This window comes from Rhamphochromis sp. 'chilingali' (genome assembly GCF_963969265.1).
Source record: "Rhamphochromis sp. 'chilingali' genome assembly, chromosome: 8".
NCBI classification, from domain to species: Eukaryota; Metazoa; Chordata; class Actinopteri; order Cichliformes; family Cichlidae; genus Rhamphochromis; species Rhamphochromis sp. 'chilingali'.
The window spans coordinates 6532559-6559689 of NC_137935.1; the positions used below are offsets into that span (position 1 = coordinate 6532559).

The 27131-nt window shown below is 39.5% G+C and overlaps 2 protein-coding genes across 4 annotated transcripts; one reads left to right on the forward strand and one right to left on the reverse strand.

Annotated features, from left to right (window-relative positions):
• Positions 1 to 983: 983 nt before the first annotated feature.
• Positions 984 to 3333, reverse strand: opa3 (outer mitochondrial membrane lipid metabolism regulator OPA3). Its single transcript, XM_080890259.1, has 2 exons — positions 3176 to 3333; positions 984 to 1776 (listed from the first exon to the last, which is right to left on the reverse strand). Exons 1-2 carry the CDS (start codon positions 3315 to 3317, stop codon positions 1448 to 1450), a joined length of 471 nt encoding a protein of 156 aa, XP_080746385.1. The 5' UTR covers positions 3318 to 3333; the 3' UTR covers positions 984 to 1447.
• A 567-nt stretch (positions 3334 to 3900) lies between these two features.
• On the forward strand, positions 3901 to 23161 carry ppp1r13l (protein phosphatase 1, regulatory subunit 13 like). Of its 3 annotated transcripts, none has more exons than XM_080890257.1 (13): positions 3901 to 4123; positions 14680 to 14743; positions 14854 to 14975; positions 15353 to 15908; positions 16406 to 16498; positions 16612 to 16700; positions 17066 to 17426; positions 17516 to 17976; positions 18098 to 18235; positions 18813 to 18946; positions 20921 to 21087; positions 21733 to 21926; positions 22051 to 23161. In XM_080890257.1, exons 2-13 carry the CDS (start codon positions 14707 to 14709, stop codon positions 22084 to 22086), a joined length of 2388 nt encoding a protein of 795 aa, XP_080746383.1. In that variant the 5' UTR covers positions 3901 to 4123; positions 14680 to 14706; the 3' UTR covers positions 22087 to 23161. The 3 variants fall into 3 exon arrangements, with proteins under 3 accessions (XP_080746383.1, XP_080746381.1, XP_080746382.1); XM_080890255.1 differs by having other exon boundaries at positions 3902 to 4123; positions 14663 to 14743; XM_080890256.1 differs by having other exon boundaries at positions 3908 to 4058; positions 14663 to 14743.
• Positions 23162 to 27131: the final 3970 nt, after the last annotated feature.

The following is a 27131-nucleotide window of genomic DNA, read 5'->3' on the forward strand; positions in this document are numbered from 1 at the left end:
CTTTCAAATGTTATCTGCTGCGCGGCACCGTGCCCACAGCCAAATAGGCTGCGTTAGCCGTTTAGCTAAGCTAGCAACGCTGGACAGATTCTGTAAGAATATACAGTGTTCCACTACACGTCTGTGAATAATTAAACTCGTGTTTTATTGCAGCCGTTACCAATACAACCCTTTGCAAGACAAAACTATTCCTAAAATAGATGCTAATGCTATTACTCATCTAAATATCTCGCTGAGCGCCTAACCTTCTTAGCCTAGCATTAGCTAACGCACCGACAGCCGCTGCAAGGGAAGAAACTTTAACTCAGACAATAAGCAAGCTGCGACCCATACTTTATGTCTGCACGCAAGTCCAGGAGAAAATGAACTGTGCAGTCCGCTTAAAGTTTAGTACTAAAGCGGAATATATTAACAAAACAAGGTTGAGGCCTACCTCCTTTCACCCAAGTTGCGCGGGCAAGTCGTGTTAGAAGACTGAAAGAGTTGCTACCGCCCCCTGGCGCCACAAAGTGGCCCAAACTCAGAACCGGAAGTTAACCAGAGCCGCTTGGTTGAATTTATTATTCTACTGCAAAAACACTGGGGTGCACTTCTTTGAGCTACCAAATAGCGCGAGTTTACCATTAACTAATTTGTACCATATAATCTTAGATGAAAAAAACAAAGTTCTGTATGATACGCGTTAAGCACTTGGAGCGTTCCAAAGCAGGAAGTGTTTAAGTTGACGTCATCTTGGGTACTGTAGTTTTACAGTAATGTGAAGACACGCGGGACATTATCCACTCTGGAGGTGCTTTCAGTTTTGTTCTCTTGTTTCGTATTAAACATAACAAAAACGCTATCAACAGCCAACATATCATTTTATTTCAATTTTTTTTCCAATTGTCACCATATATCCAATTAAAAACCAGCAATTACAACATGGAATTTTATGGACAGTACAGGGGCAGATTCTCTCAAAAACTATCCAGTGATATGAGCTGGTTCTGTTTTGTTTTTTGTTTTTTTCCATTAATAGTAACTCATAATTAGTATTTAAAAAAATCATATAATTCAGTATTTCCAAAGTGATTAAGGTCTACGAGGATCACTGAATTACAAATAAAGGAATATGCTGAAGCTGTTAAAAATATATATGTATATATCAACTTTAAGGTCACCACTTTATTGTACTGTAAGTTTTTATATACACTCAGTCAACTTTACAATGAACATACAAGGTCAGCCAGTGAAATTCACTATGAATATCATAGCAATTCCTTTTTTTACAACTAGTTGCTCAGAACACGAGCAAACAATAGCACCCAAATCCGCATTGCAGTGATATACTTATATCAACCTCTTCCACCCAGCTCAAAGCTATGAGGCTGTACATGTACACCTGCACTCACTCCTTCATCCCACAACCCGACATTGTGCCTTGCTGTATAGCAAACAACTAAATTTGTTACTTTTTGGTGGGAACAGGAAATGACAGCATTTGCCTGTTGACCTCTCTCAGCTGCGCACTTAGAGTCTCTGTCGTTAGGGATAATTCTGCTAGTTGCGTCTGTAGGCTTATGAGGGTCTCGTTCAGCTCTTCCTCTTTACGGCGAGAGTTAGCCGCCTGTCTGCTGTACTCTAACACCATGCATCCACCACCAATGAGGAAGATGATTGATTCCCCCAGTAACTCGGCGCCCAGCTCTGCTGCCGCTTCCTCGTTCAGCGGCTTAATGGTGGCTCCCCTGAAGCCCATGATCCGCATCTTTGTTCTCATCTCAATCCAGTGATAAACTGTTGGAACAAGGAGCATACAGTATATAAGGAAAGAAGACTTTGAATATGTTTGGGTCCTGTTCAATTTTTCATCAAAAGGATCAGCTAATCTGGTCAAAGGTTGTGAATACAGGAGAAACTGCATTTATAGTTAAAGATGCATGTCATCATTGCACTATCATTTACAAAAGTGATTTGATTTGATTTATTATAATCTTCTACCCAGCTGAGAAAGTAGCCTTAATACCATACTGAAATTGGGTTGAAATTTTTTAGAATTTTTTTTAGAATAAAACATGAAAACAGGACAACACTGCCCAAAACCACAGAATCAGTGGTGCTCTTGGTACATTACACAGAAATTAGGCAACCAGGTTCATTAAAACTGAAACATTCTTCCGTATATCTGTGGTCACCACATGACTTAGGATCCACATTTACTAGTTAATAATTCAAGAGACTCTCCAAGATTCAGCAGTCCATCAAGGAGACAAATTATCTTGATGTCAGTTATAAGTGGGAAAAGAATAAAGCCCCCTGCAAAGTGAGAAGTCTCTTAAACAGAATGCAAGAAGGCTGCCACGTAAAGATGAATCCCTTCACAGTCACTGGTGTCCTGTATAGCAACTGAGAAGCCAAATCCCTCAGAGCCTTAGCTTACATAATATTTCTTGTCCATAACAAATTTTGTGTGTTGTCATTTTGCCCCTGCTCAGACTCCTCAAAAGCTGGTGTGTCCTCCATTTCACCTTCTTGCTTCTGGCCCTCCTCCACCCCTTGACAGCTCTAAGTATGACTACACCTTCACAATTCGGAGTAAAATCCTTTCTGCTTCACTCAGCCATCATATATGAAGATAAGACCACCTTTAAATCTAATCAAACTTTAATTGCATTTTATCTACTCAGTCAACAAATAATACCGTGCCCTTTTTTCTGCAGCGCCTTTTCATAAAAGCTCGATTTGATGCATTAATTTACTTAAATTTGCTATCTTTAAAGAAAAACTGTGACTTCTTTTTAATTTGCACACAGTAACAAACACAACATGATATACACAGTAATCTTTACTTGGGAAGTATTTTGAATGACTAAACAATAGAGCTAAGTGTCCACTTAGCATATTTCTGTCTAATTAAAGTCAGTGTCACATTCTGAATAGGGCGTTTGGACAACAATTGTCCTGCCGTGCCCTCATAGCAAAGGCTAATACAATCTGTTTCAATGACAGACAAGACCCGCCCTTTACACATTGCCTGGCTGCTATTGGTCGAAGAAATATATCTTGAAAGATGATTGGATAACAGTCATTTCAGGTTCATTATCATTGGTTGTTGCGCCTCCCCATGCTTATCAACCGTCAGAGGTGACTGGACTGAACTCTAAGCCTTTAGCAGCCGTTAGCTCAAATTACTCACTCTGTGCCGGCGGCAGGCAAATGTAAGTTTTAAAGAACTCGCTCCTCCGGGCTCCAGCTTTTATCCGGTTAGCCACAGGCTTGCTCAACTGCCTCACTCCGAGGTAGAGGAGCTTGGCGATAGGAAAGGCACCAACAACCATCTTGGCGGAAACGCTTCTCAATTGATTGACAAGCCCAGTCACAAATCCGACCACGTGTCCAAGTCTCGTGAACTGAAACGCCCTGATTTCCTTACTTATTTGGTCCCATCTTTCCCAATTTAAATAACATTATTGATGTTTGACATTAATTTTCTCTTTAAAAATGAACTGAATATGTAATTAATTAAGTTCATAAAATGAAAAACAATTTTTTTGCGTGGCATCATATTGCATTGGTGCATGTTAGATTATTGCACAATGCACAAGCATTATAAACTATAAACAAAAGTAAGGTACTATTTTATGGTTCTATTTTTTCTTAAAATGAGAGAGACTTGTGTATCGGAAGTATATGATGGGCCTATAGGCCCAACAAATTAATACAGTTATATGTTTTTAAAAATACATAATTGTGTAAAACAATAGTCTATTATTATGCATGTAACACAGTTCATAAACTAAAAAAAATCTATTCAAAAGTGAGGGTGTGAATAAAAAAAATCGACAATTACCTGTCCGCAATTTACTAAATAATACGCAACTCTTCCCTCACGGATTATATACTTCACCTGGAACAGCTGTGGCAGGAACACCTGGCTCGGGTTACAGCAGTGAAGAAAGCCGAGGGGCTGGACTATCAGCCAAAATAACTCAACTCGGTACGCAGCTATGACTAAATGTCTGGAGCCGCCGCCACAAGAGAGCGACTCAGGCTGATCCCAACTTCAGGAAGACAAGAAGGTTTGGACGCAACGCATTCTCTTCTCTTCAGTTTAGGACAAAAGGACAGGCTCTGATTTGTTGAGGTATGAACTTTTAATTTGTTCCGTAATGCAAGTTTGCCCGTCTTCATGGTCGAAAACTAAGTTGCGGTTTAAGATGGTGCCTGCATTACGGATTTGTGCAGCGTCGGATTAGTTATCTGTTCGCACCTCAACTGAAGTTATGAAAACTCTTTTTCACAGCGTATCTCCTTTCATTTCTAGTTGATTGTGAGGTTTCTTCTATTTGAGGAAGAGCGTGTACCGTAATGAAAATCAGATGTTACCAACCGTGCCTGGCATGCCACTCTGTCCAAAACCACAAAGAAAAGCTGAAGTGCAAAAGCGAGCTGCTGGCTGGACATTGATGTGCAACCAGTAAAACAATCGTTTATTTACAGTTATGTATATATATATAGTCTAATATAGCTATGTAGAAACACAATATCCAGGGTGTCTTTTCTATCAGTTTTGTGCTTCTATTCTTTTTATTTTTTGATGTGCATTATTATTGGATTGTTACTACACTGGGTCCGGGATGAAATGTATTAATTGTTGTTTTTAGTGTTAGGATAAGCAAGAAATTCATTCATAACATTTGGTGTTAGTATAACCACTATTTCAGTCAATTTTACATCACAAATTCAACTGTGCCAATTTTTTGCTTAATTGAACTGCATGTTGGATCTATACACAACTCTAATTTACAAGCAAAGCAAACCTTCCTGTTGGAACAGGGATGAAATGGTATTTATCCAGAACGTGTGCTTTACATGGTTTCTCTATCAAAACAAGTTTGGCTGCATTTGTTGTACTTGCTGCAACCTGTTGCAAAAAATCCTTAAAACCAAGCAGAATTCAGCAATTTAAAAAAAGAAAATTGTGGTCGAATTCATGTACATACGCATATACCAGCTGATATTTACTTCTTGGTAGTGGCCCTGCTTTGCACCACAGCTTGAGAATGTTACAAAGCAGGCATTGGATGAATGGATCTGGCATGTAACTTCCCAGAAATGTCATATAGCACTGAGAGATTCCTGTGTCATATGCTGTGGAGAACAGTATTATGCTAGAAGTGAAATGAATTACCACCACAGAGACACGAGGCTATGCTAAAAAACAGTTGTCCACATTATGGGACAAAAGGAAGGAAAGATATACTCTTGTTCTGGATTAGTAATCATCACCTCAGCATGTCTCTGGTCTATCCATAGTTTATGTGCTCTTGTGTCTGCAGTGACTGCTTTTATCCCAAGCTTGAGAAGTATAATAGTCATGTATTGTGTAAAGTCTTTGGAAGTGACAGTTGCTATCGTGAATAGAGCGTATTAGTGTGAACTCTTGTTTGTGTAATTATGTAGGTTTGGCTTTCAGTGACTAACTAAGTCTGCTGTGCAGGTGAAAGCACTGTAAAAAAACAAAACAGAGTTCTTTGGGTGGGGTTTTTCCAACTCGTTATCTCACTGTTATCCAAGTACATGCCATGTTTTAATCAGTGAGCCCTTTACGATTAGTCTAATGTCAGCATGGGGTCATAGTCAAATTTAACTAAACTTCTCATGTAACTAGGTCAGCACAAAGTCATAGCGGTTTTTGAAATTAGTTTTACAAGCCTTGACATGACCTTTCACATAAACAGCTCAAGTGTTGCCGGTATCTGTTGATGCAAGAATGCTAATACTAATGATAAAGCCTATCAGTGCATGAAGATCTCAGATAATGATAAAGCCTATCAGTGCATGAAGATCTCAGAATTCTGCAACACAGATTCCTGGTCATTCTCACAGTAATTACACAGCACCTCCCACATGAATCTGCATAATTATCCTTGGGTTTATTCTCCTTTCTCGCCATGTTTTCAAACATTCTTACTACATGAAACAGTGATGAGCCAGTGTAAACATTATGCTGGATGTTGGACTTTGGACTCTTGGGCCCTATTTCAGGAAGCCGGTTTAGTGCAAACTCTGAGTAAGTATACCCTGAGTTAACGAAAACTCTGGGTTTTCGGTTTCACAAAGCGAGTTTAGATTAATTCTGAGTGAGTTACTATGACGACACACTCCGTGAAGCTAACCTGCCCCCTAGCAGGTTTACTTCAACTAACCCTGACGTTCTCCGCCTCTTAGTCAGAAACCTGACTGTAGGAAGTGTCAGACATGGCGTGCCCCTTCCTTGAAGAGCCAGTAGATGTTGAAGCCCAAATTCTCCGCAGAGCTCTCCGCCGGGAGAGAGTGATTAGAGCGCGTTCGGACATTTTATCATTTCCTGATGATTTCCTGTGTGAACGTTACGTTTTTCAGCACAATCTATAATTTATTTGAATAACATCCTCAGGCCTAATATTGCTCATGTGACACATCACGGACATTCTCTCAGTTCTGTACATATTATTCGTATTGCACTTCGGTTTTTTGCAAACGGGAGCTTTCTGTATAATATTGGTGACGCTGAGCACGTTTCCAAGGCTACCGTCTGTCGGGCAGTCAGGAATGTTACAGTTGCACTGAAACGTCTCCTGTACTCGTTTGTGGTGTTCCCCGGTCACAGACCCACAAGATTTATCAAAGAGGGATTCCACAAAATTGCAGGTATCAGGATGAACGAAACTTAATTCATGATGTGGTGATACTTGAACTACTACTTAAATGTTACATTTATTCTCACGGTTCCCAGGCGTGATTGGCTGTATAGATGGCACTCACATTCCAATCATTGCTCCTTCAGTAAATGAAGGAGACTATGTGAACAGGAAGTCTTTCCACAGCATTAATGTACAGGTACATAGTTCCCTGTAGCATTTCAAACTAACAAATTATTTCATTATAGTAATGGATGCTAATTTGTGTTCTCTGCACTGTGAAGATCATATGTGATGCTGCCAACATTATCACAAATGTAGAAGCCAACTGCTCAGCCTCTGTGAGTGGTGGTGGTGGAGGACCCCCACCTGTTTTTCGGGCCTCCGCTTTTTGTTCTGTTGGCTATAACGGGTCACATTTGAGCATACAGAGTAAGCAAATATGTACTTGTATGTGCTCAGATAATTTCAATAAGTGCTTACAGAGGGGAAATTAATGTAGCCTCTAACTGCAATCGATTTACATCGGACAAACAGACCAAGCACTATGGCTCATAATACAATTACACCTTACCTGTTTGGACTATATTTTTATATTTCATTTTTACTTGCTGCCAGGAACGTTTGGGGCCTGTTGGGTTGCACCTGCGCTCACATCACATCACAAAATCAAATGTATAAAATAAAAAATAAAATAAATATAATAAAATAACGTGTTGAATGGGTGGAAATCCCTAGATCAATGTTTAAATTAACACTCACGCATTGACTCTGTCGGCTATGTTTTGCCATGCATGCTCCCTTTCTTTTGCAGCTGAGGCTGTGTTACTTTTTTTCCGCAAAATTTGCATGTTATCGGCATATGCTGCCATCAGAATTTCGGCCTCAAGCGCTGTAAAATACATTGACCGCGCCTTATTTCCCTCCGTCTCCATGGTGACTTGCTTAATCTGTGCTCCACTAATCAGGGCTTTATGTATCCTCGTGCGCGCGCTTAACTTGGGGTTAAAGCAACTCAGCGTTGACTGAACTAATTGTTATCAGCCTTTCTGAAACCGAATATTCCGAGTTGGACAGTTCGGGGTTACTCAACCCTGAGTATCGTTTTTCACTCTGAGTTTTCTAAACCGGCTTCCTGAAATAGGGCCTTGGTATTTAAAATCTTACTATGCAAGAGCAATTGAAATGTATGTTCATTGATGATGACTTACAGGTAATGTTTGCTTTAGGACTTTATGATAAACAAAAATGAAAAGCAGGCCACAAAGGGAAGTTGTATAAAGGGAATGCTTTATCATGCTGTTGCAAGTTTTCTGCCAGCACAAAGCCAAAGTTCTGGAGGAAGGATATGAAGGAGGGACCGACAATTGTGAAAGAGAACAGGCAGGAAATTAGTACCTAGATAGAAATATGTAGTTAGGATAAAACTAAAGAATTGGATGTGTAATCATGAACTTCTAGCGAAAGACTTAAAAGGAGTGGGAAAGGGAGAGACTGCTCGTAGTCTTGGTTAGACACACCCTAGCATTTTGCAAAGCTAATGATTATTAAGTGTGCCTATGCGAAGGCACACTTATTACTATTGCTCGGATTTATTATTATTATTATTATTATTATTATTATTCTTTTTCCGCCTGAAATTTTGGACCTTAACTCGCCCCACAGTTTTGAGACAAGGTTCACATATGATATATCATTGTGTGCGGCTGGAGCTGGAATGAGTTGCTATGACTTTTGGTGTTTATTACTTCTATAGTTTTTTAAATATGAATATTTTAATGCAAGTTTTTTCCCATTGAAATGAATGGAGAACAAGAAAACTTCATTTGTGGTGTGCTGGCTCACTCTAGTGGTATGTCGGGAGTAATGCGAGGCGGCCGCTGTGTCCCTGTGGACGCTTTTATTTTGTATAACTACCGGAAGTAGTTCCTGTGTACTGACGCTAGCTGGGTAGCTAGCGCCGCGTCGCTTAAAAAGCAGCCGGGCTTGTCTTAAACTTAAGAGGCTGACACTCGCTAAACCACCCGATCGCTCGCCAAGCGACTGTTTCACACTGGACTTATTTTTCGTTTATATGGGCCGATGATGCTGGTCGATGAGGAAAAACTAACTGAGTTGTTTGGTGGTGGCTAACGCGGAGCTAGCTAGCCACCGGTATGTGTCTCTTTCCCCTCATATGTGGGGAAAGAAACATGTGAGGCGGCCGCCGATCGACCGGTTTTCAGGTGAGAATGTAGGTGTGTAAACGTCAAATATCTGCTCGTTTTGTCAAAACATCCCATATTAGCAACAGATTTCTCACGATGTTGCTGCTAGCCGGCTAGCTAGTTTGGCCGGCCGGCTAGCTAGCTCGGCTAGCTAGCGCCGCTTCGCTCAAAAGCACCCAGGCTTGGCTTTCAGTGAGGCGTCTCTAACTCCTTTCACCCCCGATCGCTCCGCAAACAGTCTTTGTCTTAGCTGGACTTATTTTTCGTTTATATGGGCCGATGATGCTGGTCGATGTGGAAAAAATAACTGAGTTGTTCATATACCGGTGGCTAGCTAGCTCCGCGTTAGCCACCGGTATATGTCTCTTCCCCTCGTATGCGGGAAAGAAACACCGATCGACCGGTGGTGGCTAACGCGGAGCTCAATCGTGGATAAGGGAAACCCAATGCAGGAGAAGCAGGCGGCTGGTGAACTGAATTTCAGGTAAGACGTTATTAACTGCACTCTATTTGGGTCAGATATAAACCGAGTTTAGGTGTAGTTTATTTTCGTTGTGCTGACAGTTACAATAACTGTACTGCGTGCTAGCTAGCACGACGGAGTTTCTATACAGCTGTGCGCGCTAAGTTACTGATTTTGAACTTTATGACAGCCTCCCCTATTTTCAGGCGAGAATGTAGGGGTGTAAACTTCAAATATCTGCTCGTTTTATCAAGAAGTCCCATATTTTATCAAGAAGTCCCATATCTCTCACGATGTTACTGCTAGCGCCGCATGGCAGCTAGCTGGCTAGGGCGGCTTGGCTGACACCTAGGCCGGGCTGACTGATACCCAGGCCGGCTCACGCTCTCGTTTCACCGCCGCATGGCGGCTAGCTGGCTAGGGCGGCTTGGCTGCCACCCAGGCTGGGCTGGCTGACACCCAGGCCCGCTCACGCTGTCGTGTCACCCCTAGTCTTTCGTGATGACTCTTGGTTGGCTGCTGGACTTATTTTTCATTTATATGGGCTGGTGATTCAGTATGAGTGTCCGGTGAACTGAATGTCAGGTAAGACGTTATGTATATGTAAGGTAGTGACTGGAATAAGTCACAAGGTGTCGCTGTTGAGCTGCATATATGTTGTAAATTTTAGCAATTTTGACCATTTGTCCTCTGCAGGACACCGTAGTTCAGTGTTTACTGTGATGTGCAAAGGTAAGCACTGTCAGTGGCGAACTGCATTGGTTTTGTTTAAAAATAAGTGTTCCACTGTGTAAAATAGCGGTTTGTCATTTAAGCTGAGCATATATTTTGTTTATTGAGAGGTTCATATATTGTCTGATGAGAGTATGAGACAAAGATATACTTTTCTTTCTTACTCTCATATAAAATATTTAGCTTTTATTAAATAGTTATCTGAATCTTACAACCAAAGTTTGTATAATAATACACAAGATTGGCTGTAGACCATTGTTAATCATTCAGAACACTCTGTAAAAATAACAAAAAACAAAGTGAATGAAAAGTGCATAAATATTTATTTTACGTGTTTGATGTGTGTGGCAGGGCGTGGTCTGCAGTGCCGCTGCAGGGGAGGTGGACCCACCTCAGCGGCATCTGCAATCACGCCTCTCAGGTGTAAAGTCTGTGCTCTCTCTGCTTTTTTTTTTTTTTTTTTTTTGGTGTATGTGTCGGGCTATGAGATGAAAAGCTACAGCCGGCTGTGTAGGTACAGCAACTATGTGTGAAAAGTGGTCCATAACGTAATGCTTCAAAGTGTGTTCATGCAAACATTGTTGGGTCTGCTTATGAACCTCTGCGCACAGCGTCTACAAATTGGGGCTGTACGAAGTCACCTCATCTTTACACAAAACTGTAAGCTGTCATCTGTGAGGCGCAAGCGGTGTTTGGTTTTACCATAGTTCATGGTGGAGAATGGCTGCTCTGCTGAGTTTTGCTCTCTGTAGCTGTTTGAATGGCAAACTATACTGATTAGCGGCGGCATAGGCACACTTAAAATTTCTTCAGAAATTTTCGCTTTCTAGTTGTCTTTAATCTCTAAATTTCCATTGTGCTTCCCATAGTTTCTCTCTGTTTTTCAGGGTGTCCTAACAGAATTTTAACATTTTGCACTGCCAGTAGTTTTGGGGACAGTAGTTTTGTCAAGTGCCATTTTATATTTTATTCCTGTGGCTTTTATGTTGGCTTCACCACTTGAAAGAGCTAATTGTTGCTGTATTGTACTACATTCTAGTCTAAGCACTGGCAAGAAAATCAAAATGTGGTTTTCCAAGAAACTAACCATGACACAAAACCAGAAATAGACGACAGCACAGCTGCAGTAGCCACAAGCTGTCAGTTCACTTTAAACGTCTAGATGATTGATGTTTTTTCGCTTCCATATTTGCATATGCTTCTATCTTTATTTACTGTAGCACGTCTATTAAAATGTGGAACAATTGCCTCAAGAGATACTATATGTGATAACTGAAAGGATATTGGCTGTTCCAACAAACAAAGTTATTGACTATATATCTCTGTCTTCACTTCTAAAAACATTTTTTTCTTTACACAGAGTTGTCTAGATTTTTTATTATTTTTTTAGATTCATACACTTGCATAAGATAAAAGTGTTAAGTAAACAAATGAAACCTATTGTGATTAAAAAGAAACAAACAAGGAGAAATAAATGAAAGAGATTATCTCAAAACAAACACTAAAATAGCACAAAAACAAAGGCAAATCCAGAATCTAAATGTTATTATGATAGGTATGTCATGGAAGATGATAGAACACAAAATAAAAGTAAAGTGAAAGGAGAGAAATAATTCAATATTGTCATTATATTAACTGCAGTAATGTGCTTTATTAGTTTGCAATAAACTAAGTTATAAGAAAAGTTAATGTCGTAAACACACCCAAAAGAGTAATTAAAATCTGCGGTCCCCAACCTTTTTTGCGCCACAGACCTGTTTATGCCCGACAATATTTTCACGGACCGGCCTTTAAGGTGTCGCGGATAAATACAACAAAGTAAAACTAGTACCGGTACTGAAAAAAAGAAGATTTATTCATAACACACGTGAAAAGACCCAGGAAAACCGAGTTAACGATAAAAACGATAACAAAATAACGCTGAAAACCGATAAAAACCCTGAAAACCATATTTTTCACACCTGAGCCTCAACTCTCGCGGCCCGATACCAAACGACTCACGGACCAATACCGGTCCGAGGCCCAGGGGTTGGGGACCGCTGATTTAAATCATTTTAAAACACTGTTTAAAAAAAAATTGCTTATCTTTGCTTGTTTTCACTTCTAGTTGAGCAGCGTAGCCTGGCTTTTCTATGCAAATACAGTCTTGTTTACTTTGTCTTACTTGATCATTTTCAGTGTATATTTGTTGTTGATTTAGTGATGGATTTGTCCAGTGTATATTTTCTGTAACCTTGTACAGCACTTAGGTCAGCAAAGGTTGTTCTATGTGGGCTAGAAAAATAAACTTTAACTTGACTTGACTTCTTACATGCATCTAAAAATAAATTACGTAACATCTAATTATGATTCCGTTCTAGTTTTAGTGAAGTTCAAGTGTTCTGGCAACACAAAGCCAAAATTGTCGGAATCAAGAGAAAATAGCAAAGGTGCCAAACGGCATGCAGAGTTTCACAGGAAGAAAAAGGGTGGGGTGAATAAAATCCTGGGCAGTAAAGAGAGAGTTCAGTGAATGAGTGATCAGCCTGACCTTTGTGAGTCACCAAGAGTGCAATCTCTTTTTGTGTGAGCTGCTGTTGACAGTGGTAAGCGTTCAAGTGTGCTAATGTGTGAGAATGTCTCACTGGGAGGAGTAAGGAATGTGAGCCTGCACCCAGGCCTGACTGAGATGTGACAAGTTCTTGCTACAAAGCATGACAAATAGTATGAATAACACTTATCTGATTCTGCTGTAAATTTAGTATTGGTTACTTCATATAACCCTTGTTTGCTCTGGCCAGGGCTAATTTTCAGTTGGTATTCTAATTAATCAGAATTATGTAGAGTAGGGTGTGCATAACCAATGCTGGTTGAGATTGGTCCAGACAAGGTTTCTTTATGTACAAACACAACAATATTAAACAACCGGGGACTACGAAGCTCAATCTCGCATCTCTCTTCATGACTAGTGGAAGTGGCTTGGCTCCTTTAAACCACTAAAAGTGAACCGAGGAACATTTCCAAAAATGTTTTATATTTTTTCCTACACATTATGCGTATTAAATTCATTTTCATCGTCATGTACATGTGTAATCTGTGTCTAGTCTAACACAATAAAAATCAAAGTATCAGGAAACAGCATCTGAGTGAAAGTGAGGAGGTTCAATAAATCTGTCCTCTGTCACAACCTTTTCCCCCCATTATGCCTAAACTAGGGATGTCGCAATAAACTGAATATAGGACGGTAAGGACAGGTAAAACTGGGTGGTTTGCAGTATAGTGTTACAGTCTACAGTACTGTTGCACTGCCTGCAGGGCAAACTGGGTTCCATGGTTATAACTCTTGTAGGTCCTGGATAGCAGGAGAGACTTTTGCAACAGCAAAGATGTTGGTAGAAGTCTACTGAGCATTGAAATAAAAGCTGATTTTTATAATACTTCAAAAATAAATGTCCAAATGTCTTGATGTTCTTTGGTAGGCTGCTGACTGACAGGACTTGCTTCTTGAAGGTGTCACTAATTTGGCACCTTACTACTGTAAACTAGTTTGAACAATGTTCTTTAGTAACATCAAATTTCACCGTCATTCTAGCTTTATACTAGCTATGGATTGGAAAGCAGCCATTGCGGCTCATGTAACATCTACTTGCCTACTGCAGAATGTAGTTGGCTAACTATACAAAGAACCGTAAACCACAAAGGAAATCTGCTGGAACTCACAATATAAATTATTAGATAAGGGTGATAAGTTAAGCTTTCAACATGACAGAGTTACTTTTAGAAATGTCATGAACTAAAGGGTCTTCATAAGATTTCTACTGCATGAACAATATTTACTGGACCTAAAGGCTGAAGATGCACTATAAATGTATGTTTTAAGTTTACTGAGAAACATGCAGTGGTGACTCTCAGCTTTTTGTAGTGCATCCAAATGTATACACAAAAAAGCCTTTGCAAAGGCTTCTATGCAAAGTGGTTATTACTGCGCAGCTCATTGTTCGTATTTTTTTATTGGCTTAAACTCATTAACAGAATAGCCCAGCTTGCATCGGCGTCTCTCTGGTTGTTAGTATTACTATACTTTGTCACACACTTGAAGCTGTGCTGCACCTGTCTGTCTGGCCTGTCTGTCTGAAACTGACACTCCAACATAAGTCATAAGTGATGTTAAGCTTGAGCACCTGGTATCTCAGATAACTTGGTTGAGTCAGTAGGTATGATGAACACCTGCAACCAGCACTTAAAAGGGCGCTCAAATGTCTATAACGTCATTATAAATGTTTGCAATTGTGCACTATGTCATATTTCTGTTTTTGAACTTTCAGTAATCAGGAAATTGTGACTTGTTTAGACATGACAGGCATTCGGCTTATTTGGAAATTGCCTGAAGGTAATTTCAGCTTGGAGCTGAAAGGGAAGAGCTAAGCAAAGTAAATCTTGCATGAAACCTAACTTTCAAGGTTGATTTAAAGTGAATTAGGGTTCGAGGAAGTCTGTGTGTAGTTCAGTATTAGGAGAAACATTTCCTGTAAAATGTTAATTCTTCTAAAAAGATGATAAAAAGCTTGTAAGCTGATGGAAGTGTTTTGTTTTTTGGATTTTTTTTTCTGTCCTAACAGGTGGCGTTTGTTTTCAGGAGCAAGTTATTGCTATCTGATGAGTCATGAGTTCTCAAACAAGTTTTGGGAGCAGCATGCTGTGTGAGTTTCCACTAATGTTTAACTTTTCCACTTGGCTCTGTGTATATTTGTACATGTGGGAATAATATCCTCTGCTAATTGAGTTTTGTACATTTGCGGTTTATATTCAGTCCAGACCATGAATGATGATCTGAGCGCATCACTCGCTACAGCAGACGAGTTATCCAAAGAGTTTAACTCCTTGCTGCAGGAGGCCTCCACCAGCAATAACAACACAGAGTCTAAGTCACAGGTACTCACTCATACACACACATGTAGTACTAGTTTCCCTCTTTTAGCTGTTAATTTGCACTAGTTTATAATAGTTACATTTTGTAGTCCTTCAAAGTGTGCAACATGGGTGGAAATATCAAGGCAGTGGTTGATTTATTTGTTTTTTCCTTTCCTCTGTTTCTAAATTAAATTTGCCAGTGAGGGGCTTTCCTTGTCCTGATTTTTTTGTAAATGTGTGAACACAGACCAAAATAAAAACTTTCATTCAAATTCACTTGCACTCTTTCAAACACACCCTTGTACAGATGTAGTTGAATGCCAACAAAAACATGTTGACATGTTTGTGTTTAAAACAAAACAAAACGCAGTGATATCCATATCTCTTTTTTTCTGTAGGCCACCTCCAGTATCTCCAGAGAGCAGCCTCAGTCCAGTTGGTCTTCCAGCACTTCCACTACTAAACAGGCATCCGGTGGCAGCAGTAATGGATCTCCCAGCTCTTCAGCTTACTCCACAAGCTCAGCATCCCTCCGTCCCATTGACTCTGTCAGTTCTAACAATAATAATACCAGATCCTCCCCCGTATTCCCACCAAGCCCACTATCATCCCCAAAGCTCCAAAGAAGTGCACATGCTCCAGTCCGAGCTGGATCTGACATCGTCCACCATAGTTACAGCCATTCAGCTCAAAACACGAAGTATAATTCTTTGCCTCATTATGACAAGAGCCCACGAAGCTCAGTTAGCTCCACTGATAGAAGCCCTGCTCCAAACTCAAAGGCTGTTACTTTGGAACCATCAGCTTCAGCCCATTCCAATTTGCTCAGACCTTATGACAGCAGCCAGATGCGTCCAAGGTCGCCTCGATTCGACAGAAGCCCTTCTCCATTGTCTGCCAATTATCCAATGTCCAGCACGCTTCCCAGAAATTTTAGCAGTTCCAGGCAACAAGGTAAAGTTTTCATTTTCAGGACATTTAAACTTAATTATCATGAAATTCATTTTACTTTATTACCTTTGTAGTAATTTTAATACATTTTTATTAAGAAACTAGGTGAGCAACTACCCAACAAGTCAAATTAAATTACCTCAACATATCTGGATATAAGTCAGGATTTGAGATGTAACAATTCAAATATTGTCTGATTAAATAAAGGGGTGTGTTGGGTAGAGATGTTATTAAAGTGTGGCTGAAAAAGTGCTTCTTAGTCAACAAGATAAAAAAAAAATAGATAGATAAATAGATAAAAAACAGACTCACTTTCTGAACATGAAAGCAAATCTAAAAGTAGACGTGTCACAGTGTTCTTTCAGTTATAAAAAACAAACGCATGAAAATGTTATAAAAAATAATACTGGTCTGTAAGCTTATTAACTTTCTAGCACACTTGCTCTATTTTTGTTTTTCCTTTGCTCATATTTTTGTTGCTTTATCTCCCACAATCTCAGACGAGGCTGTGCAATGGCAGAAGAGTCCTGGCAAGTGGAATGAGACAGATCTGGACATGTCTTATGAAAGGAAGCCTCATCACACTTATGACAGTTAGTGGTTTTATGACCATTTAAAGTGAATTTCTGGAATGAGTCTCTGCAAGTTAATCTAAGCAAGTTTTTTTTGTTGTTGTTCTTTTTGTTTTTTAACCTTGCTGTTGCAGAGACAGAGTGGCTGCGGTCAACTATGCCAAATCCAAATTGGAAAGAATCCAACCTCGATGGCCCTTCTCCAGCTCCAAGCCCCATAAAAGTAAATTGTAATACAAGATGAAACTTGTTTGTATGGCTTTTGTGTATCTCAACGCTTTAATTCCAATGAATCTGCTTCCAGACTCCCTGCAGTTCATGAGAAACTTCAGATATGTAAATTACTCTATTTCCTTGTTTTTTCATAGATAAGAAAAAGTTGATCCCAACATTAGTGAACAGGATGCACCTTTCCTAAAAATCTTGATCTCAATTCAGAGCATGTTTTTTGTAATGCTGCATTTTTTGTCTTCTGTGGGACAGAAAAATGTCCAGTTTAATGAAAAAGAACACGAAAACCCCCCAAATTACTTCCTCCATTGAAATAAAAGGAAAAAAAGTGTCCCTTTTTTGTTTCTTCTGTTACAGGATCGTCTCTCTAATACTCTTCAGTTTTCCAGTGGATCCCTCCCCCGTAATGCACGTATTGCAGTACCACCATCTCAGTCTCACTCCCCTTACCAGTCTCAGCCCATCTCCCGTATTTCTATTCCTCCCAATTCAACTCAGTCCCGCCAGCATAAACCCATTCCTCTTTCTGTCATCATGCGCCTTCAAAATCCTTATTGGGGAGCAATGATAGCCCCCCAACCCAGAGTGGTTGGAGGACAAAGTGACATGTCACCTTACCAACCTGCTGTACCCGTCCCAAAGGAATTCTTCCAGCCTCCTGCAGTTCAGCCACAACTGAAGCCACCTGAGCTGTGGCAGCCAGCTCTATACAGTGACGGTAAAACACATTTTACATTAGCAAACACTTCCTCACTATGGTTTATGAATCTCTGTCTTATAAATGGTGATTTTTATCCATGATTGTAGTGCTGAACCCAGCGGATATAGATGCAGAGTTAGAGCGGTTGGTATCTGCTCAGCAGAATCCTGTAAATTTGGAGAATCCTGCCATATCAGAGGGTAGTGTGGAGACCGAGGGCACCAATCAGCAACCTCCTCGGCCCCTAAGCCCCACCACGCTGCAACCAGTGGTGGCGCCTGATGCCCAGAGCCATGTGACCCCTGTCATAGAGGAGGTCCTGCGCATCAGGGCAGAAATTCCCAGAGCCCTGAAGAGGAGGGGCTCTGTGAACCTTTCAAAGCCCCTGAAGAAGCCCTCGCATTACCAACCAAACCAGTACAAACATCTTATCAACAAGCTCTTTCGCAAGGAATACCATAACAAGGCGGACAAAGGTAGTGAGAGTAGCAGCTCATCAGATGGGGAGGACAGTGCTTTACCCCCTCTCCCTCCACCTAAGACACCCACTCTCATTAAAAATGACAAAGTAAGTATTTAACAACAATAACAATTATAACAATAGCGTATAATGTTTTAAAAGGTGGAATGCAATCTTCTGCAGCCAAGTGTTTGGCTTTATACAAACTGATATTCTGTTTTTTGTGCAGAATTACCGTTCAATTTTGCGCCTACCTAATCGAAAGCGCAAAAATTCTGGCAGGCGGGCTCGGCTTAGCCCGCTGGTGCTTGTACTTGATGGAGCTTTAGCTGGAGACCTGGACACAGTGCAGAAAGCTGTCCAGGAGGTATGTATACTAGCTCTATCTCTCTATCTCTATCGCTAGCTTAATTATGTTAAGAATTTAAAGAGAACTTCACTTAGCAAAGTCCAGACATAAACTGTGCAGGCAGCAAGGTTTGGATGTATTTCAAGAAAATAGCATGATCTCCGAGGGCTGCCCATAATAGTTATATATATTTTTTTCCACTTCTTTAGTTTACATCAGCAGCCTAAATACAGTTTATTGGACTGCAACAGTGAAGTGACAGACTTCCTGCTCCAGTGCCGTATTTAGACATTAAGAAGTACTGAAAATTGTGAAAAAATGTTTTATGTTTAACTTTAGTTTTCTGAAGGAACACATGCTGAGTATGCGTTCTGTTTTTCAGCTCAACTCTGAGTCTTCCAGTCAGCACAATAGCTTCAACTCCTATTTTAGAAAGAAATGCTGACAGTCATGCTAAACGAATGTCAGAGTGGATAAACTGGTTACAACAAATGCAAATCTTATTTGTTTTATGTCTGCAATTTGTTTAAATGGTGGGTGGAAATAAATCACATTTAATCTGACAAATCTACTGTGTGTAAAATGCTTTTCCAAGATGAGTGATCCCAGCCAACCAAATGAAGAAGGCATCACTGCCCTTCATAATGCCGTCTGCTTTAGGCATCACGATATCGTGGACTTCCTGGTTCGGATTGGAGTTAATGTCAGTGCACCTGACAGCCATGGCTGGTAAATATTTGTTTACTGTTGTATACATCCTCTTTCTCTTATTTCCTCTTATGTTTGTCTCCTGTAAAAGCCTTTGTGTAACTAGTTCATATAACTTATTTCAGAACACAACATTACTCCTTGTTTGCACAGCCATGTGGACAAAAGGTACAGCCTATTTCAGTTCAAAAGATTTACATAAAATTGGTCTTACATTTGGATAGATGAACATTACATGGCATAGTGTTATTATTATTTTTTTAACCAAAACTCAACCAAAATGCAGAAGGAAAAATTAAATACAGCCTTAATATTTCCATAAGGCTTAAGAGGGTAAGTAGCACACAGGAGCTGCTGATCAAATACACTTGATTAACTGATCATCAATAAGTGTGACCACCTCTATAAAAGCAGAGGTTTTGGTAGTTTGCAGGTCTGGTGCATTCAGGTGCGTGCACCAATGATCTCAGAGAAGCAATTATTGTTTCCTACTGTTCTGGAAAGAGTTATGAAGCTATTTCCAAACAAGATGAAATCCATCATTCTACTAGGAGAAAGATTACCGTATTCGCAAAAGGAAAACATTGAAGACAGCTGCCAGTAAATGTTCCAGTACATTCACCCCAACGTCAATGTTAAGACAAATTAAAATTGAGATAAAAAAAAGCACCATTCAAAATACACCAGTCCTCAGCCTGTTAAATGTTACATTTCATTCCTCAGCATGTTAAATGTTACAGTTCATGGCAGTACAATTGGACAAAGACTGAACAAGTATGATTGTTTTGAAGGGTTGCCAGGAGAAAGCCTGTTCTCTCTAAAAATAACATGGCAGCATGGCTTAGGTTTGAAAACCTGCATCTGAACAAATCACAAGGCCTCTGGAACAAAGGTTCTCATTTAGTAAGAATGCCTGCACACAAATTCATTCAAACATATCATGCCAAATCAGTCTTTTATACCAAATTGGTTCAAAATGTATGAACACAGTTAGAACAAAGTGATGAAGGCCTAACTTTGGAAAGCTTTTTCAACTTTTCTGGCTTTCTCTTTGGGTGCAATTGTTTCCATTTTCAGTTGGCCCTGCTTTCTTGCCATAGATGCGTAGACTTTTGTCTTACAACATCGACCACTTTTCTCATGTTTAATAAATTCCATATTAATTTTGTGTATACACATAACTTTTGCACAAAAGAAATGTATACTTGAACATTTCCATGCACATATTAGTAAACAGCTCTCTAAAGAATATCTTTAATATCTAAAGAATGTCTTTTTGGGCAGACATGCCCGAAGTGGAGATGCACTACCTCACATTTGGTGAAAACCAAACACAAACACCTCATACCAACTGTCAAACACAGTGATGGAGCGGTAATGTCTGGACTGATTTTGCAGCTACAGGACCAGGGCAACATGTAGTTTTTGAGTATACTGTAAACTTCTTTATATACAAAAGTATTCTAGAATCAGATGTGAAGTCTTTTTGACTAAACTTGGTCATCCGTCCTACAGGGCAAAGATTCTAAGCATACTGGTAAATCGACAACAGACTGGTTGAAAAAGAAAAGAATTAGCCTCACTGAAATGCTGTGGTGGAACCGTAAGTGAACTGTGCATAAATGAATGCCTGCAAAGCTCAATGACCTCAAGCAACGTTGCTAAAAAAAAAGTGGGCCATAGTTCGACCATAATGACATGAGAGTCTGATAAAGTCATACAGAAAACGTTAACATGTAGTGTGCTTAACTTTTCTTTTTTTGCATTTTGGTTTTGTAAATATTTCCCTTTGGCTGTGCTGACAAGGATAAAGGTTTTTCAGTCTAAGTTATCATTTGATGAAGTTGATCTGAAGGAGTTGCAAAGGAATAGATGTTTTATTTTTTAATATAATGTTATATCCTGGTATCCAAAGCCCTGGAACTGGAAGACGGTGTACGGATATATCCATATCTATAAATACAACATAATTAAAGCTCTTTATGTGGCCCACAGGACTCCTCTTCATTGTGCAGCCTCTTGTAATGACCGTCCTCTTTGTGAGTTTTTGGTGAGGAGTGGGGCTGCCGTCATGGCCGTTACAGAAAGAGACAGAGCTACTGCCTCCCAGAAGTGTGACCCTTATGCTCCTGGATATGAGGAGTGTGAAACCTTCCTGAGGGGTGAGACAACAACTCCCACATGTAAACTGTACTATGAACTGTTTAATTAGTCAAATAGTACTTATAACGTATCATATGATATTTTCTACTGATGTAATATGCTGCATGTTTAACCTCAGTGTCAATTGTTTTGTTAAATAGCATTCAGCCATTCACAGACATGTACAGAATATGTATATATATTGTATGTTGTAATATAAATAATAGTAAGAAAAATAATAATCATAATTAAATAGTTTTGTTCAAAATCTACTCCCAAAGAAATGTTAGGAGGATTACAAGTTTTCTTTCTTTCTTTCTTTCTTTCTTTCTTTCTTTCTTTCTTTCTTTCTTTCTTTCTTTCTTTCTTTCTTTCTTTCTTTCTTTCTTTCTTTCTTTCTTTCTTTCTTTCTTTCTTTCTTTCTTTCTTTCTTTCTTTCTTTCTTTCTTTCTTTCTTTTTTAAAAAATGATTTTAAGAATACAGCGTAGGAACACTTTAAGGTGGCGTTTTAAAATAAAGCTATAGTGAACTATAATTTCTTTAATTATTATGAAATCAAAAGCAAATATAGTGACCTCTAGCCTCTCAATGAACACTATTCCAAACTACTGCTTTCTGGTACAGCAGTTTTTATAGTTATATGTATCCTGTTTTCTTTCTTCAGCTGCGGAGGAGGCCATGGGGGTGGACAACAGCGGAGTGCTTTATGCTCTGTGGAGCTACCCAGCTCAGGCAGCAGATGAACTGAGCTTTAAAGACGGAGACATGGTCACCATCCTCCAGAAACCTGAGGGGTCAGACTGGTGGTGGGCCTCACTGTGTGGCAGGGAAGGCTTTGTTCCAAACAACTACTTTGGGGTAAGACACCACTTTCTAAATAAAGAAAACATCAATTCAGTCCTTTTCTCCTGATTTCATGATTTTCATTTTGCAACAAAACATGACTTTTAATTGTTTTCATGTTTGTTTTTTCTTTTTCTAGCTTTTCCCGAAGGTTCGGCCGAAATCTCTGTGTTAAGTGGCATCCTGATTATCAGGTCTGGTCAAACTGATGCAGGGAATATTCTCAGATGCTTTATAGCTTCAGACTTTTAGTTGAACAAACTGTCTGTACGGCCATAAAAAGACTGCAGACCTAAAAGATTTTTTGTGATCTGTCAGGGAAGGAGAGGCAAAGGGGAAGTCTCTATACTCCTTTTGGCTGTACTGACAAGGATAAATCTTTTTACGTTTGTACCGGCTTGGCTGTAGAATAATTATCTATGTTACAACTCTATAACAGATAGTCAAGTTTTGTTGTCTATCCAAATGTTACAAAGGGGTGAAGGTCCATGTTGTTCGGATTACTTAGGCTTCAGTCAAGGGTTCACCATACAATGAGTAAAAAGTTGGTAAGGTTACTAATCAGAATGCAAACACTGGCTTTTGATGTTCAGTCAACTTATCAGCAAAGTCATGGCAGGTGTGTGAAATCTTGTGACTGCTCAGTTTAGAAATGCTTTGCTTCAATCAAAGTAAAATCTAAGTTTCCATTCCTGGAAAAGTTTGCAGAAAGGAAGCACCACAGTAAAAGAGAGCAGTTAGCAGGGAATGTTTTACTTTACATAATATTTCAGAAATGTACTCAGATATCACAGTCTTTGCAAATAGTTTCTCAGATATTAGTACTAGTATTTAACTGTAACTTTTTCTGGCTACAGTGGCTGTTAAATCCTAATAACAACAATATTCTTGAAATATCTGTGATTTTTTTTGAATGTCAGGAGTTGTGTTCTCCTATCATTACAGTGGTAGTAGGTTTACCATAGTATTTTCAACCTCAGTATTTTCTTTTTGCCTTCAGGTTTGTGTTGTATGTTTATGCTCACTAAATAAGTGTGTCTTTTTTGAAAGTGTTTTCCGGGTGGATGTGTTTGTGTGTGTACTCACAGTGGTGTAGTGCATGTGGTGACAAAAACTGGTTTTATTATATATTTTTTTGTTTCCACACAAGTTTCACGTGTTACTAGGGCCCTCTGTGCATCTAACCTTTAGGCTTCTACGGAGCACATAGTGATCAAATTTTTGAATACTGAATAAAAAGATGAAAATCGTGTTTTTGTTTTTGCCTTTTCTTTAAAATGTGCTGTATTTGGAGTTTTGTTACTTGAAAATACCATTTTGAAATGTCCCTTACTGACCAACAGATGGCATTGTATTATTAAGTATTTCAACAGCTGCATGTTTTGCAAGCAAAAACTGTATATAGTAATATATGACAAAGCACCATTCAAGGCTGGTCTGCAGCATTATCCCACACTGTACATTATACATGGAAAAACATCTGCTAATTTCTTTTATTTCTTCTTATTTGAAGTTGCATTCATTTCCCTGATCTTTTTCAGTCTTTTTGCTTTTACACCACAGAGCACCCACAGGACTGCTGTGATATTTAATGAATTAGTTAACTGTATTCTTATGAATAAGTGTAATTACCGAAAAAGCTACACGCATGATGAACAGGTTTTTTTTTTTTAAATTAACTCTGATTTGCATCTTTTGATCTACAGACTATCTGCACTGATATTAACACCAACGCTTGTATTCTTCAACACAATCCCTGAGGACAATTACTGCCAACACTGATTGAAGCTGACTGCTGTTTTCTTTAAATGTTTCATGTTATGCAGATTATACAAACATGATAATAATGACATACAGTTAGTGGATATACAGCATCACTGTTAACTCTCTCACACACACACAGCTGTGATGATCTAATGCTGTGTGTCTGGTGAATAATTCAGGTGATTTAAGTGAACTGAAATGTCCAGTGGCCTGTGGCAGAATACATAATGTTTCACTGAAATAGATCTTCAACTCAGCTAGAAGGCCATGGTATAGAGCAGGAACACATGATGCAGTGAAAAATCATTTCGTCTTAAATTAAAAAACAAGAAGCTGTTTAAGTCAGCAACTCAATGAGGTAAGATGTTGTTGTAAGCTGTTTCACTCTTTTGGTTTCTAGAAAGATAAAATTGCAGCAAGCTGATGAGCAAGTTGAGCCATTTCATCAGTTTTCATAATCGCGGTTTTGTTTTGTTCTTTACATTTAAAATTGATACTGCTATTTTATAAATAATGAGTTCTTGTCACATAAACTAATAGTCCCCATCATTGTTAAACCCAGCACAGTTCAGTGTAGTAATTATAATCTGAAAGTTTGAACCTAATGGTTAAACACTGCCTTCCTCTGCAGCCAATGCTTTGGTTTACAAAGCACAACATTTTCTGCAGTAATTTCTGTTTCTGAAAAGTCTAAAACCCCCTTTTTTTCTTTTGCATATAATCACAAGTCTTCAGTCAAACCCATATCTCTTTGCAAGACCTGCACTGGTAAAAGAACTGCATCTGACGTTGTGAAGACTTCTTTGCAGAACAGTAATTCTCTTCAAGCAGAACTCATTTGCTGCCTCATTTAAACCCCATTATAACCACGATGGACCAAAATGAACTGTTAGTGCCGTGGCCTGCTGTCGGAGGAGTGTGGCACACCTGCACACACACATATAATGGTTTCAGACAAGCTGGCTTTCTCAGAGAGCATATTTCCCAATCGGTGTCTGGCAACACTACTTGACATAGCAGGCTGGCCCTTTACTGCTGCAGACATATAAGAACGTAATCACACAGAGAGAAAGTGAGCTTTACTGTCACAAAGTGAAGTAGAAAGCTGAAGGAAATCTACTAAAAATAGGGACAATAAATGTTAGAACTGGATGAAAAAATTAAATGAAGAGACATAAAAGGTGTAAAACGACACAGCAGGCAGTTTTCTGTTTGCGGAGAAATGTAGCGATTATCTATAGAGCAACTAGCCATGAAAAATGTGATTCATACCCTGAGTGATTGAGAGTATGTTGAGTCAACAGATATAATCTAAAATCTGTTCCGATAATGTCCAAAAGAGAAAAAATATATAGAATAAATCACTTTTACTTGCGAAAAAAGTATAAAATCATTTATAAGAACACACATACCCACAAACACACAGTTTTCAACCAGAGCAACCAGTTGACCCAAAGGGCATCAATATTATATGTTTTTACCTTTGAGGTATTAATCAGATGCCCTTCTTTGTTAGTCTTTTGGGTGACTTAGGGCAGGAAAGCATCTTCAGCGTGAACTTGGGGAACGCTTTGCTTCATTATTTAAGAACAACAAACGAGTATACATTTGCTTTTCTAGCACTACAGTGCAGCAACAAATATGCATATCTGTTTTTCAGCTATCAGAACTGTACTGACGTCTTCTCGTATTCTGTGAAAATTATGTGTGACAGCCAGCCAACTGCCTTCAAGGGACATCATGTTAGTGTCTGTTGGCATGTGGACTTGTTTGCATGCATGCACGCACATGTGCCTGTATTTCTGCATTCTTTCTCAATCAGACACTGAGGTGAGCAGACAGATCCATGCAAATATGTCCACTCCGCCTTTTTCTTTCATTCTTTCCCTACCACATCCATTCTTCCTGTGTTCCCACTCTGTGCTCCTGTGGAGTAATGAATAATAGAGGAGTGCTTGTCCTCCCTTGCTCCCCTAGTTAATCAGAGCTCGCCTGGCTGCCCTCTTCTCTGCCACTCCTCACTTTAATAAATCATTCAGGCCTTCAGGACGACAAGTACGTCAGAGGAAGCTATAAGCAAGGGTTGCAGTGGTAAAAACCCTCTCTTACAACAACCTATATCTCCTTTGCTCCAAACCAGGAACAACCCTCTCTCACTATCGTCTCTCTTACCTATGTGTGTCCTTTATTTTTTCAGTCACCCCATCCATTCTTTCACATTTTTTTACAAATTTTTTATTTACAAGACAAGCAAGTCCTCTTTTCACTTTCTCTCTCCCACGGGGAAGCATTTCACTTCAGCTCTCACTCCAGCGAGGTCCAACCTAACACATATTGTTCTCATTCCTCATCTCTTTCCTCCCCCTTCTTCCTCCGTTCCCTTTGTCTGCCCTCACTGCCTGAGCAGAAATTCCCTACTGGCATGACGTCACATAAATATGAAGTGGTAATGCTGCATAAAGGGTCATAAATGGAATGGATAAAAAACAACAAGACAATCATGAATTGAAGGATGTGCAGTGAAAGTGTAATATCCCTTTTCATATTAAATATCCAATCATATGATACAGTTGAGAAAACCTAATTTGGGAAGGTGCCTGTTGAACTCCATTATAGGAAGAAGTTGAGTTAGTGAATATTTTCAGCCGCATTAGATCCTCAGATGTATTTTGATAAAAGAGTTGTTGGGACCCTTTATCAAAAAGATGGAAGGAAGGTGATGATCAGCTAGCAGAAGTGTGACTTAATGCTGAGAAAGAGCATTACAGATCTGATGTCTGCTTTGAGAGTGTTGATGGAGAAGTATAGAGAAGGTCACAGTTGCACTGTGTCTTTATGGATCTAGAGAAAACATATAATAGGGTGCCAAGAGAGGAACCGTGGTTCTGTATGAGGGAGTGAGGAGTGGCAGAGAAGTAACTGAGGGTGATACAGAACATGTATGAGGGCAGCAAGACAGTGGTGGGGTGTGTACAAGTAACATATGGGTTCAAAGTGGGAGTGGAATTACATCAGGGATCAGCTCTGAGACCCTTGCTGGTTGCAGTGGTGATGAGCAGACTGACAGGTGAGGTCAGTCAGAGAGGTAAGGCTGTGAGTGTTTGGACATGTGTAGAGGAGGGATAGTAGATTAACTGGATAGAGGATGTTGAAGATGGAGCTGCTAGGGAATAGAAAAAAAAGACAGAATGCAGAGAAAATTCATGGATGTAATGAAAGAAGACATGCAGAAGGTAGATGTGACAGAGGAGAATGCTGGGGATAGGATGAGATGGAGGCAGATGATTTTCTGTGGCCTCCCTAAGGAGACAAGCAAGAAGAAGAGGAGTCAGGATGACATCACCAACTAGCCTGGAGCACACTCAGATTACATCCATTAATCCACTGGGATTGAGTCTGCTATGAATACAACAAATAAAACTAAGATGCTGCGTCAGTCAAGCAGTTGATTCAGTG

Coding starts and splice junctions, on each gene's coding strand:
- opa3 (XM_080890259.1), bottom strand. CDS start 3,317: ATGGTTGTTGGTGCCTTTCCTATCGCCAAGCTCCTCTACCTCGGAGTG. Junction 1,777..3,175: donor TTGCCTGCCGCCGGCACAGA/GTGAGTAATTTG, acceptor TTGTTCCAACAG/TTTATCACTGGATTGAGATG.
- ppp1r13l (XM_080890257.1), top strand. CDS start 14,707: ATGAGTTCTCAAACAAGTTTTGGGAGCAGCATGCTGT. Junction 14,744..14,853: donor TTTTGGGAGCAGCATGCTGT/GTGAGTTTCCAC, acceptor GTTTATATTCAG/TCCAGACCATGAATGATGAT. Junction 16,499..16,611: donor GCCTCATCACACTTATGACA/GTTAGTGGTTTT, acceptor TTGCTGTTGCAG/AGACAGAGTGGCTGCGGTCA.